Source organism: Pan paniscus, chromosome 17 (assembly GCF_029289425.2).
Source record: "Pan paniscus chromosome 17, NHGRI_mPanPan1-v2.0_pri, whole genome shotgun sequence".
NCBI lineage: Eukaryota > Metazoa > Chordata > Mammalia > Primates > Hominidae > Pan > Pan paniscus.
In genome coordinates, this window is record NC_073266.2 from 24,426,011 (window position 1) to 24,439,708 (window position 13,698).

The 13,698-nt window shown below is 47.8% G+C and overlaps 1 protein-coding gene across 11 annotated transcripts in view; it reads right to left on the reverse strand.

Annotated features, from left to right (window-relative positions):
* LDLRAD4 (low density lipoprotein receptor class A domain containing 4) overlaps positions 1 to 13,698 on the reverse strand; it is a 438,865-nt gene that overhangs the window by 35,420 nt on the left and 389,747 nt on the right. The window contains exon 1 of one of the 11 annotated variants that reach the window (XM_003807800.5): positions 4,502 to 7,676. The exons of 9 other annotated variants lie outside the window; for them this stretch is intronic. In XM_003807800.5, the coding sequence (XP_003807848.1) occupies positions 4,502 to 4,571 (70 nt within the window). In that variant the 5' untranslated portion in view covers positions 4,572 to 7,676. Of the gene's footprint in view, positions 1 to 4,501; positions 7,677 to 13,698 lie in introns of those variants that run through there. One more of the 11 variants, XM_008959935.5, reaches the window with a different exon arrangement.

Below are 13,698 nucleotides of genomic sequence, written 5' to 3' on the forward strand. Positions count from 1 at the left end.
CTCAGTTGTATGAAACAGTGCATGGAATTACTCTCTGTAAAACTAAACTCCAGGCCAGGCGTGCCTGGAATCTCAGCACTTTGGGAGACCAAGACGGGGGAATTGTTTAAGACCAGGAGTTCAAGATCAGCCTGGGCGATATAGCGAGACCCTGTCTCTTAAAAAAAAAAAAAAAGTAAAGGCCCCACCATCTTTCTTTTTAAGGGGACTGCTTTCTTATAAACCTGCCACACACAGGTACCGCCCTGCCCTGCTGGGACACCTGCACCATGCTGTTGGCCTGAGGCTCCAAATATGAGTCATGCCCAGCCGTGGCAGGTGCATCTACAGCACATAGATGAGCGTCGGCCCTGGGGGTTCACGGGCACCCTAGTGGCATGGTGCCTGGGGCAGGTCAAGTTCACGGGCATGCTCAGAGGCTGTGGGAGCAGGAACACTGTCCCCAGGAGCCTGCAAACCGAATCGAGTGGCCCCGTGGGGTGCCCTGGGGTGGCGGCAGCCTGATGAGGCCTGAGCCATGAAGGCACTCAGCCCTGGGCACAGGAGGCAGCTCTTCCTGCAGGCAACAAAGACCCAGGGATACCTGGGTCCCAGAGACCACCATCCTCACAGCCTGGTCATCTCACTGCAGCAGCTTGGTCCCTGGCTGCAGGTGAGGGTGGCCGGTGGGTGCTCCCGAAGCCCTCCCCTGAGGGCGTCAGGGTCTGGTGCGGGGCCCACACGTGTGGCAGAGCCTTGCTCTGGGGACTCTGGGCAAAACCCATCAGTGGAAACAGACCTCCTTCTCGTCTTTAAGTCACAGGAGCCAGAAGACTAGCAACAGAAAAGATGAGCATTGTACTCTCTTCAGGGCGACACAGCCTCCCCAGGCAGGGCCCAGGAGATCCTCAAAGTGAAAACTGCAGTCAACAGGTTCTTGGAAACGTGTGTGAGGATTCCCAGACCCTGAGCCCTGCACTGAGATGCCCTCTCCCTCCATGACCCCCTTTCAAGCTCACGAGGGGGTGTGTGGCAACCCCCCCCCACCTGTCCTCCCACACCCTCTCAGTCATTTTAAACAGGAGAATTCCACTAAACACCCACAGCCTGTTTTCACGTGGCAAGGCAGGGAGGTGGCTGTGGTGCGTGGAGCCCAGCATCCACAGAAAGGAAAGACACCTGGGGTTTGGGTTTCGTTTTTAGGGGTTGGGGAGGAGTGGGCTGGAAAGGGGAGGCTAAGAAGAAAATGAATTCTGGAAGAACAGTTAAAACAGAAAGTTTAGAAAAATAAAACCCGCAGGAATAGTAGCATTCTTAGAAAATTAATAGGATGCTTTGGGGCTTCCAAGATGCTACAAGCCTAACACGGATTCTGAACACAGACCACTGGTTGAGTTTCCTTGTTCAACAGTAACAGGTGTCCACAGAAGAGTGCTAGAAAGCAGGGCACGCAAGGAAAGAAGTTGAGGCCAAAGTCAAACGTTCACATCCCCCTTCTACGGCGCTGTAGTTCATGATGCTGTAACAGATGAGTCACTGCAATGGAAATACCGGATACTTTTTAATACACCTAGTCTAAAACTTACAGGAAGGCATCCTAGCACCTTCTTTTATTATTGCACAGCAGTGACAGTGACGACAGTGATGATGGCATCTCTCTATTTTTATGGAAACATCTCCAGGAAATCCCAAGCTGCACAGTGGAGAATTACAGGAACAGAAGAAGTGGTGTGAAGTCTGTCGGTCTCTTCCCTGGTTCAATGAGGAGCTGAACTGAATCATAGTAGAGGCATGAGTGTCTGCGCTATTTTTAAAGAGCTCTGGGGAAGTGTGGTTGTCCCACCTTAGGCTCCTAATATAACACTCATTTCTATTTGTGGGATGGTTAACACCATCTTCCATTTGGTCTTTCCTCCACTAATATATTATCCTTCACTGAAGTCTTATTTCTACAGTTTAATTCTTTTTAAGCTCCAGATGTGTAATGTATGCCCTCAAAGACCCTATCATGGGTCAGGGGGCAAGGTCTGGGCCCCTCATGCGTTCCTCTCTTTCCCCAGGCCAAGTAAACACCTTGGCAGGAATCCAGAAAACGATCCACGCAGAACATTGCAATGTCACAGAAATGGCCGCCCACTGGCCACGAAGCCCTGGCCCCACCCTGCGAGGTCACTTCCTACCCTACCAACAGCAGCACCCCACCTCACTCCCCTACGTGCTGGCCTTTCCTGGAGCACCAAACCCAGGGCTGGCTGACCGCAGAGCCTTACCTCCAGGCAGCCCCTTCCCCTGCACGCCTCCTGCCCCACCGCTGGGACAGACACCCACCCTCCCACATGTTGGCTGGGCCTGCTTGGCTACTGCACAGTGAACTTGTCGCATTTCCTTCCTGTCTCTGTCCTCCTCAGCAGAGACGGGTGTGGTGATGAGATGACAGTCTTAGGGGTGTCTTACTCTTTATTTATGGCTCTGTGACACTTTTAAAGTGCTGAATGTTCCTAAAGGCTGGTAAATTCTTTCCAAGATCCTCCAGAGACCGGGCGGCGGTGGTGGCAGGAAGACGGGTGGGGGCAGGAGTTGGAATCTACTTAGACTATAATTGCCTCAAGTTTGTGAACTGTTAGTATAAAAATACTCTTGGAGATTTTAATGGTTGAATGAAGATTCACACTCATTAAACACCATGGTTGAGGGGGAAAATTCAGCCTGTGTTACAAGAATGACTTCACAGCTTGAAGTACAGAAGCAAAACAATAAGAGCTATCATCATACTGATTACATTATATATTTTGAATTTTATTTTCCTTGGAGGTGGGTTGGCTACTCTACTGTATAGTACAACAAGTAGAACGAAAGGGAAAAAAGCTACCCTACAGAAGTACCCAGTTTTTGGCGTCACCTGCTGGCTTTATCTTCCTTTAAAAGCTCTTTCCTAAGCCCCGATGATGGGTTCACTACCTTTGGGGACTTCCTGTGCAGCTCTGAACCCTGTTGCAGCACTTATCACTGTCTTGGTGGTATCCATTCTCTGGTCTTCTTCCTCTACAGAGTGAGCCCTGGGTCAACGCCTTGTTCATCCACAGTGTCTCAGCAGGTAGTGTGTGCCTGGCACAAAGTTGGCATTCCCCATTTAGAAGCTGGTGGAGAAGCCCTAAGAACGAAGGGACCCCAACAGCCTGACCTGCTTCAACAGCATCCAGCACAGACACGTATTCTCCCAAACACTTCCTGATGACTTCAGTGGTGCTGGAGTTTTGCTAAAGGTTTTCATATTTTGCAACAATTATTCAAAAATTACTACTCTAAGAGGGTGTGATCTGTCACTGAGAAAAGAGCCTCCTGGTTACTCTGAGCTGCCTGTTTATAGCCATGTATTTATGTACAACATTTGCATGACAATAAAATGAGGAAACGGTCCCTATGATCTGTAGGTGGAGAGATGAACGTGGAGGGCAGGTGTGACCCAGGCACGGCTACCTGATACCGGCCCAAGGCCAGGTGCCTTGGACGGCACGGGCAGGCGGGCAGCAGCCCGTGATGACTGGACGGACTAGGGAATCCCTCGAATGCAGACTCCATGAGCCCGTCCAGCTGGAGTGGCATCTCCTCACTTTATGAAAGCCCAAGCCTTCATCCACTACAATTACTTCTCACCACGCATTTTAGAATCTAGAGTTTCATGATCTCTTCAGAAAGAAATTTACCTAAATATGTTCTGATCAAAGATGACTGACAGGATTTTCTAAAAAATCAGCAGAGGAGTAAGAGCAATTATAAACCTTTTAAAAGTCTATCCCTCTGCCATGCTATAAATGGAAAAAAATACATACATAAGCCATAATTCCCCCTATAGGATTCATTTAAAATCCACCCTCACCTCCACCTCCACATTATTAATTTAGGAAAGTGCATCAGAAAAAAAACACAGCTGCACATGGAATGGAACCTTCATTTCCACAGGGGAGAGTGGTGGCTTCTGAGGCTCTCATCCCACAGCCAGTCTGTCTGTCTCTCACTTTCTTTGGCTCTCTATCTCTCAGAGTCACAGTTCTCCTTCCTAATAGCTCCTGTCACTACATGGATGACCTAAGAAAGTGTTCAATGAACCAGCCACATCCTGAGAAATACCTTTTCTTTAAAATGCAGTTTTCAGCTCATGAGGGTGAAGAAAAAGGAATTATTAACAAGTAGCAGAATTTCCAGGGGAGGTCTCAGCCTCATATACAGACATTTGAAAAAAACAAAACTCCAAAGCAACAAACTGTGTACTCATGCATAACACCTCCAACAGGAACAAACTAATTCCAGGCTTGAAAGAAGATGAAAAAGCCTGACATGCATCTTCCTAAAGGGAGTCCCACCCAGAAATGTTCTGAGTTGACAGACCCCTCTTAGGTAGAAAGAAACTTCTTGAGAAAGAGCTTCTCCTCTTCTCAACTCTGTCCTCAGACCAAACTCCAAGAAGAACCACAGCAAACCCGAAAGAGCATGCATCATCCATAGCAGTTCTTGGGAAATGTACCTTTTTTTAAGAACAGGTCTTTGAACTGAGCCTCCTTCAGTGTGCTGTTGCTCAGGTGGTCACTGGACATAATCAGGTCCTCTGCAAGTGGGAGTCCAACTGTGACGCAGCCCCCCCACGTTCAAAGCACCCCTTCAGCTTCCGGCAATCTCCTCTCCAGGCAGCTCAGAGCTGCAGTTATAGCTGGCATGGGGTGTGGGAGAGTGTGTGAGCGTGGAGGGGGGGGGTGTGTGTTTCTGTCTGCCTCGTTCACTCTCTCTCTACTGTATCAGCAGGGCCCACCCCAGGTGCTAGACTCAAATGCTGTGGTTCTGACCGCAGACTGTGGCTACCAATTATCAACTGCCATCAACAGAAACCAGGAGCTCTGCGGCAGGAAGCCGGCCGTGTCACCGAGCAGAGAATAAGTCCGGGGTCTCCGATCCTGAGACCAGCTGTACACCCAGGGCACTGCTGTTTACAGCAACGTCTACCAGTGAGCAGTCTGCACTTCTCAGGTTTGGCCTCACACCTGGACGTGTCACACACACAGGCAAGCAGAACGCAGCTAGACGGCTCATCTTGTCACACTGCGTTCAGTAATCTTTTCAACAGGCAAATATCAAACCAGTCCAGACAGAAAGGAGGAAATCTGCAAGTCTCACACGATACTCCTTCCCTTGATCTCTGCTGGAAGCTTTCAGTGTGGAAGGACCGGAGAGAGCGCTTACCAAGGCAGGACACGCGACAGGCGGGACGCTCACGTTAGGCTCGCGTGCTTCTCCCCTGCAGATCCGCTCCCAGAGCGTGCTCGCCCGGCTGGGAGCACCCACAGCGTCCCTCAGGCTGCGAGCCAGGCTGCGGGCTGTCCTCTTCTGGTGCTCCCTCTCCACATCCTCTAACTGATGGGAGCAGCTCCCAGCGGCTCTTGCCACCGAGCTCTGTACTGGCAAGGCGTGAGGTCCTAACCACAGCAGGAAACACTGCGCGCTCCTTTCCCCCCGGCTCGCTCTTCCCTCTTGGCTCTCCCATTCATTCCCTCTCCCTCTGCCTCACATCATTATTCCCCATGTATGGTAGCACAAAAACACCACAGAGACTCCTTCAAAGTCAGGATGCTCAATGTTCCTAGGCAGTTTTAGTTTATAAGGATCAGAAATTAGAGAAAAGAATCCCAGGCAATTCAAACATGAAAGCAGAGACATGTCTCAGGAGGGCGCTTTCTCCTGGTTCATTTTGTTCAAGCACAGTCTCTTTTCCCCGAGGTCTAAACAGTTTGTTTCATCTGAGTGTAAAACATCTCCCGTGCATTCGGATGCCCCCAGGCTGTGTGAAGAAAATTCAGGGCAGGCTGCGAGTCTGTCGCAGTTTTCAGAGAAAATCACGGGGTGGCCGTGGTGGAAAGGGCAGCCTGCCATGGTAACGCTGCAAATAACCCCCACCACAAGCGCTGCCGGGAGCCCAGAATAGCCTTTGTTTTTCCTTATTTAGGGTAAATAGGAATGACATGTGGGCCATAACAATAGTTTTGGCTGTAGGAGGAGTTGTCAAAGCAAAACTAAACTCTGTTGGTTACTACCAGCGTTAGAAGCCAGGACAGTGACGTTAGCGGCCAGCCCTGCTGTCAGCCCAGCACGTCACCTGGGGCATGACAGCAGGGACTGGGCCCTGATGTCACCGCAGGGTCCTCCAGGTGGCTAGAAGACATCACTTTCTCATGTTCTCATTTTTGGGGGCAGGGGCAGAAAAGCAACAGAAGAACCACCCAGAAGAGTTTCCAGAAGCTTCACGTGGATAAAAGGAAACCAGAGAATTTCAGCAAGGAAAGTGACCATTTATTAATATACAGCCGCGAGGGAAATCCGGATGGTATGATTCTTCCTGAGCAATTTCCGAATTAAAAATGGAACTCCCCTCCCTGTGCCAGACTTTCCCCGACTTCTCAGAGTCACCCTGCTGGGTGAATGAAGAGGGAGTCACCCTCAGAAAGAGGCAGCTTCAGAAAGAATTAGAAGCTGCAGCCACTTCAAGCCGCCCCTCCCTGGCTACCAGCGCCCCTTGTCCCTGGAGCCCCGCGGCTCCTTGCCACCTGGGCCAGCACTTCCTGGTCAGGCTCAGTCACATGGTAGGCTTGCCCTCAAGCCAGGGCCTTAGTGAGGAGCGCTGTAGGCCACTGTACCTGTCTGTTTCTTAAAATTAGGGCTTTGTGGGGCAGGCACGGTGGCTCAAGCCTGTAATCCTAGCACTTTGGGAGGCCGAGGTGGGCGGATCACCTGAGGTCAGGAGTTCAAGACCAGCCTGGTCAACATGGCGAAACCCGTCTCTACTAAAAATACAAAAATTAGCCAGGTGTGGTGGCACACGCCTGTGATCCCAGCTACTCGGGAGGCTGAGGCAGGAGAATTGCTTGAAACTGGGAGGTGGAAGTTGCCATGAGCCAAGATAGGGCCACTTCACTCCAGCCTGGGCGACAGAGTGAGACTCCGTCTCAAAAAAAAAAAAAAAAAAAAAAAAAAATTTGGGCTTTGGTGAACTTCATGGAACTGGAAAAGTTTTTCTCTCCTTTGCTAATGAACATATTTGCATTTTGAAATGGTTATAAATAGCCCGCTCTGGGGTTTAACATGGTGTAAAATGAATATTTCATATATAAAAAAAGAAAATCAACATTTTTTTCTTTCATTTAACGGCCATCAGCTATTCCCCAGTGTCTCAACACACTTACTGTGTTTGGCTAGCTTCCCTGTCACTGGGCATCTTGGCCATGGGAGCCAATCTTTTCTTTTCTTTTTTCTTTTTTTGGATGCAGTCTTGCTGTGTCGCCCAGGCTAGAGTGCAGTGGCGAAATTTCTGATTACTGCAACCTCTGTCTCCCCGGTTCAAGTGATTCTCCCACCTCAGCTTTCCGAGTAGCTGGGATTACAGGCGTGCGCCAACATGCCGGGCTAATTTTTGTAATTTTTGTACTTTTAGTAGAGATGGGGTTTCACCATGTTGGCCAGGCTGTCCTGGAACTCCTGACTTCAAGCGACCCACCAGCTTCGGCTTCTCAGAGTTCTGGGATTACAGGTGTGAGCCACCACGCCCGGCCATGGAGCCGATCTTAATTAAGCCCCTTGCCCACTCAGTTTAATGTTCTCACAGTTCAACCTGTTTAAAAACCACTTTCAAAACTTTTGACTTTATGAATACAAGTTTACTTTGAAAACGTTGCCCACACCTAACACACACACACACACACGCGCACACACACACGCATAATGAGCGCTCCTGTGGGTGTCTGGGGACATGGTGTAGAGTCTGTCTTGGGATGTGTGGCTTAAACACAGGCACAGGGCCTCTCCCAGCCCCTCTGAGGGGCTGTCTGGGCGGATGTACTAGATAGTGCTCTTGAGTTTTGTTTTTATTCCTTTTAAGCACCACTTGAAGATGGTGCTTCAGAAAGGAAGTTCCGAGGTCAAGTCGTGACTCAGGGTTCATGCCCTGATACACAGCTCACCCTGGCTGCATGACAGCACGTCCATCACTGGGAATTTTAGCTGAGAGCTGCCAATATTTCTTTTCCCTTCATTCAGAGAAAATGGCAGCACACATAGCAGAAGGGCATGGGAGAGGGAAGTCTGTGGAACACACAAATATGAAAGTGTAAAAACATCTGCATTCGGCACTCTCTCCTCCCTAATCATCTTTACATCGCATCTTTCACGTAAGTACTCTGATGGCTATCACGTCTAATATGAGTTTTGTGCAGTCACCAATGCGTCTCAGAGCTTAGGAGGCATCTGTGTGTGCAGCAGGGGCCTTGAAAATGGAGCAAGGCAGGGACACCAAAGACTTTCACAAGAGTTGTTGGTAGCAACAAGGACTTGAGATTCTAACGATATCTCTTCAAGGTTTCCTCTATAAAGGTCTTCAGTTCATTAATCCATCTGACAAATATTTACCTGAGCGTTTACAGTCCTTAGGAGGAAATGCACTGGACCTTCAGTGAAGTCCTACAGATAAGCGTTTCTGTGTGGCTGAGCTCGTCTTAGGTTCCATCTGCAGGTAGTTGCTTATTTAAGGAACCAAACGGGCTTTAAGGATCAGCTACCAGTTGAGACCTGCATAGGAGAAGCTAAGGTGGCTGGAACCTTGCTGTCCTGAATGGCCAAAAAGAGGCAGCCTAGGCCAGGGATTTGATTGGAGGTGATCAGCTGAGATTTCAGCTCTCATCCAGCCACTCCAAGTATGGTAAGTTAGTAGCTCAGCGGCTACTCAGAGCTCATTAGCTTCAGAAAAAAATTTCTGAGTGGTAAAGGGAGGCTCTGCTCGCCCAGAATCTGTAACTGTCATCTCTAAGCCCAGTTAGCATCTCACCCAGCCCAGGTCCCAGCCCCAGCTCTCACCCCCAGGGCTTCTCGGTGTGCCCCGCTGCCTCCCGCTCCAGTTGCCTCCCCCTCCACAGCCTGCCCCACCGCGGGTGCTTCACTCACAACAGAAATTCTCGCAGATAAAGATCACTTGAAGAATTAGAAATAGTGATCGCCGTTCTAACTGGCGTGAGATGGTATCTCATTGTGGTTTTGATTTGCATTTCTCTAATGATGAGTGATGATGAGCTTTTTTTTTTTCATATGTTTGTTGGCTGCATAAATGTCTTCTTTTGAGAAGTGTCTGTTCATATTCTTCATCCACTTTTTGATGGGGTTGTTTTTTCTTTTACACTGTTGGTGGGAGTGTAAATTAGTTCAACCACTGTGGAAGACAGTGTGGCAATTCCTCAAGGATCTAGAACCAAAAATACCATTTGGCCCAGCAGTCCCATTACTGGGTATATACCCAAAGGATTATAAATCATTCTACTATAAAGACACATGCACACGTATGTTTATTGCAACATTATTCACAATAGCAAAGACTTGGAAAGAACCCGAACACCCATCAGTGATAGACCAGGTAAAGAAAATGTGGCACATATACACCATGGAATACTATGCAGCCATAAAAAAGAATGAGCTCATGTCCTTTGCACAGACATGGATGAAGCTGGAAACCATCATCCTCAGCAAACTAACACAGGAACAGAAAACCAAACACCGCATGTTCTCACTCATAAGTGGGAGTTGAATAATGAGAACACATGGACACAAGGAGGGGAACATCACACAGTGGGGCCTGTTGGGGGCTGGGGGAGGCAAGGGGAGGAAGGGCAATAGGACAAATAACTAATGCATACAGGGCTTAAGACCTAGATAATGGGTTGAGAGGTGCAGCAAACCACTATGACACATGTATACCTATGTAACAAACCTGCACATACAGCACATGTGTCCCAGAACTTAAAGTAAAATAAAATAATAAGAAAAAAAGAATTAGAAATACCTTTTCAATGGTTCTGCAGCATAAAGTTAGCATTTGTAAACATTCATAAAGGTTTACTGCTATATGCAAAGCACTTTCAAGCACTATATATCTCTTATATTCATGCCAACCCTGTGAGGCACATTTTTCTTGTTACCACTTTACAGATGGGGAAACTGAGGCTCAGAGAGGGTGAGTCTTTTGTCCAAGGGCAAACTGCTGGTGAGAGGCCAGCTAGGAGTTGGAGCCGGGATAGTCTGACTCTGACACTCCCATCCGGCCACCCACTCATTGTTTTGCTCAGTGGTAGCAAGCTCAGAATTAATTAGCCAACAGTCAACAAATGTAGCAACCACTGAAACTAACCAAAGGATGCCAGTGGACTGATGATGACTTACTTTGATTTTTTTAGCCTGATTACCCGATTTTTGGGGGCACTAAGAGGATGTGTTTACTTGCAAATCCACGTAAAAGATTCTACATCTCCACATGTTGCCACGAGGCTCTTGGAGCCATTTTATGTGTCTCGTCTGCCTGTTAATGCAGCTCTTGTTAAGAATCGATGGCTCTGTCCATTACAAATTCCCATTCTTTGAGGTTTACGACTATGCTATAAAATTTTGCTCTGAGATGAAGTTTTCCACATAAAAATTAATCCCTGGAATTTGGCCTTTAGAAACAGTACATTTTAAGTCAGTTTGTTATGCTTAAAGTCATGAATGAGGATTTTAAAAGAACACAAACTTTATGTTCCCACAGACTCAAAACATGGAAATAGTTTGATATTTGTGGACATTAGTCTATAACATGGAATAATCTTCTAGTGTATCCTTGGAACTTAGAAAAACGCAGCACAGAGACAGCTTTATGTAGAAACGCAAATGCTCTGCGTGTGCTCCCACCAGCCCTGCCGTCTGGTAGGAATGTTAACAAATATAAAAGTGTGTGACCCCATGGAGCTAGCAAGCCAATAATGCGGATTACAAATGTATTAAATAAATTAGTTCAGATTAAACAGCTTTAAAATAGCTTCCTAATATGCAAAAAGACTCCCTGAATTAGCAGATTTGAGTTTATCTTACACATTATCTATGTTACTAAGCAGAAAAAAAGGAATTACTTATGAGTCCACATTTATGGTGGTATAGATTTTCATAATGGCTAAGCTACCTCCTAAGTGGGTTTGTGCGTGAAATTGCAGCTACCCTTCCAAGCCCCAGAAGAAAATGGGAGGCAGTATAAAGTTTTTATAGAGGCCAGTTAGAACCAACGTTGGGTTCCAACCCTGCCACCTGCGTTAGGTTGAGCTGGGTGCATTTCCTCATCTATAAAATGAGGCTGAGAATACTTACTTCACAGGGTGGTCAGGAGGATGAAATAACGCATCCAACCCTCGCTCCTCAGAGTGTGGTCCAGAGACCACCAGCAGCAGCATTCCCTGGGAGCTTATGAGAAATGCGATCTTGAGTCCCGCCCAGACCTGGGGAACTGGAGCCTGCATGTTAACCAGATGCCCAGGCGAGTGATGTGCATGTCACCATTTCAGAAGCCCTGCTCTACTCCAGACTTCTCACCTGGATGAAATGAGCAAGCTGGGGGCTTGGAGAAATCGTGGTGCCAGCATACCACCACGAGGACATGTGAGGGCTCTTGTTTTTGCTAATTGTCATTCAACAATGATTTTAAAGAACAGTACTCAACCTCAACACAAACAGAGTTTGTGTGCACATGTAGGTAGAGCAGTAACACTGTCCTCCTGGGCATGGCAGGTGCTTCCTGCTGTCCTCCGCTCTGTGCTGATGGGTCATGATTGATCTACCCGCACCTTTCAGGAGAACCAGCAGGGGTTAACAGTGTCGTTAAGGTCCCCAAGAATGGCAAAGCTAGCTGGCTTATGTTAACAGAGACTCTGGGCTGGACACAGTGGCTCACACCTGTAACCCCAACACTTTGGGAGGCCAAGATAGGAGGACTGCTTGAGGCCAGGAGTTTGAGACAAGCCTGGGCAACACAGTGAGACCACATCTTCAAAAAAAATTTAAAAATTAGCCAGGTGTGGTGGCACAGGCCTGTCATCCCAGTTACTCCGGAGGCTGAAGCAGGAGGATCACTTGAGCCCAGGAGGTCGAGAGTGCAGTGAGCTGTGATTGTGCCAATGCACCCCAGCTTGCACAACAGAATGAGACCCTGTCTCATTAAAACAGAGGCTCTAGTGTTGAGACACTATTTCTAGAATATTTGGCATCCTTCTTAAAAACTCAAGAAGTCTTTCAGGATTTCTGGACACCATATGTTAAGAGAACACTCTAATTCTGCGCTCTGGACAAACTCAAGTGCCAGGAGCAGACTTCTTGTAAAGACAGAATGATGAAGACGCCAAGCCTCCGTCCCTATGAGCCTGGCCCCGCTTTCTCTCTGTCCCCACCTCGGCCTTCCTGTTCCTTGAGAGAGCCAGATGCCAGGAAGAGAGTCCTGGCCCTTGAGCATTCTGGAAGCAGCACCTACTCCTGCCACATGTGTCCTGCCTGCCTGGTGGCTGCTGGCACGCCCCCAAATGTTTCCTTATCAACAAGGCATACTGAGAGTGCCTTCAGAAAACTGCCAGTACATCTTCTGGGTGGGAGGGTGTTGAAGGGGGATAGAAATCTGCATATATCAGGTGAAACATGTTTTTCCTATAGAAAAACACACTGGATATGTTACTGTTTAAAATGCTTGATGTGGTTACTCAGGAAAATATTTTATTTTGCTTTTTAAATATATCACAATTTTCACTTTCATCCCCAAAATGGAAGGCTGAATAACTTTCATAATTCATCTTATTTCTGGGTACACCACAGAAAATGAGGCTCGAGATGTTTATTAACTCAGGAGTTAGATACTGCTATTCTAGTTCTCAGTTTTTAACCCCATAAAAATTGTAACTGCCCCTTGAGAGACTGAAACCCCAGTTTCATTAGCTCCTTAATCCAGGCAAATGTCACGCATTCTTGCACACACGCAGTATATGGCACACATAGGTGGTGCTCATGATGGTCCAGGTTGTTGCCAAGTGACCGCACCCCTGGGGCCGTTATTCCCATAGCTGTTAGGGCAGCAGGCCTGCACCCGTCCTAAGCGGCACATACTGTCATCTCTGTAGCTCCTCTCTGTCTTGCTTATAAACTGCAGGATGTGTCCAGGTGGCTCCAAGACCTTTAGCTTGGCCAAATCATTCATTTCTTCAAAAGTTGTGATAAAGTCAAGGCACATTCCAGGGTTTTAGTTTTATACTGGAGCATATACTAAGCCATATATCAGAGAAAGTATGGCCCAAAAATCCAAGCTAGTCCAAAGTCAACCTTGACATCAGACCTATATAACTATACTCCGTTTTCATCTTCAGCATTTAAGACTAGCCTGACACACAGATGCTGTGAAGACAAGAATTCATGGCTCTCCAGTGCTCGAGTGTTTTAGAAAATTCCAGCCTGAGGTTGATTCTCTTTGATGTCAGCTCCAGGGCTGCAGGCAGCAAATGCTAAGCACTTACTATGTGCCGGCCACCACGATGCACTGCAGGAGACAAAGAGAGCCAGGAACCGCCCTTGTCCCTGCTGTCCCTACTTCACATCTCTAGCAAGAGCTAGCGGGGTCGTGAGGCCTGTGAAACTTGGAGTGGCACCCAGCAGCGTGCTCAGCATGGAGTGGGTGAAGGCACCAGTGACGGATGTGCTGCAGGAGCACACAGGAGGGGTGCCTAACCTAAATACTGACAACAACTAACACTGAGATGGCGCTTCCTGTGGGCCAGGCAGTGCTCCAGGGCACTCTAACTCATTCAAGTAGGCCATTTAATAATTACAACTATCATGAGATGAATTCTAGTTATTATC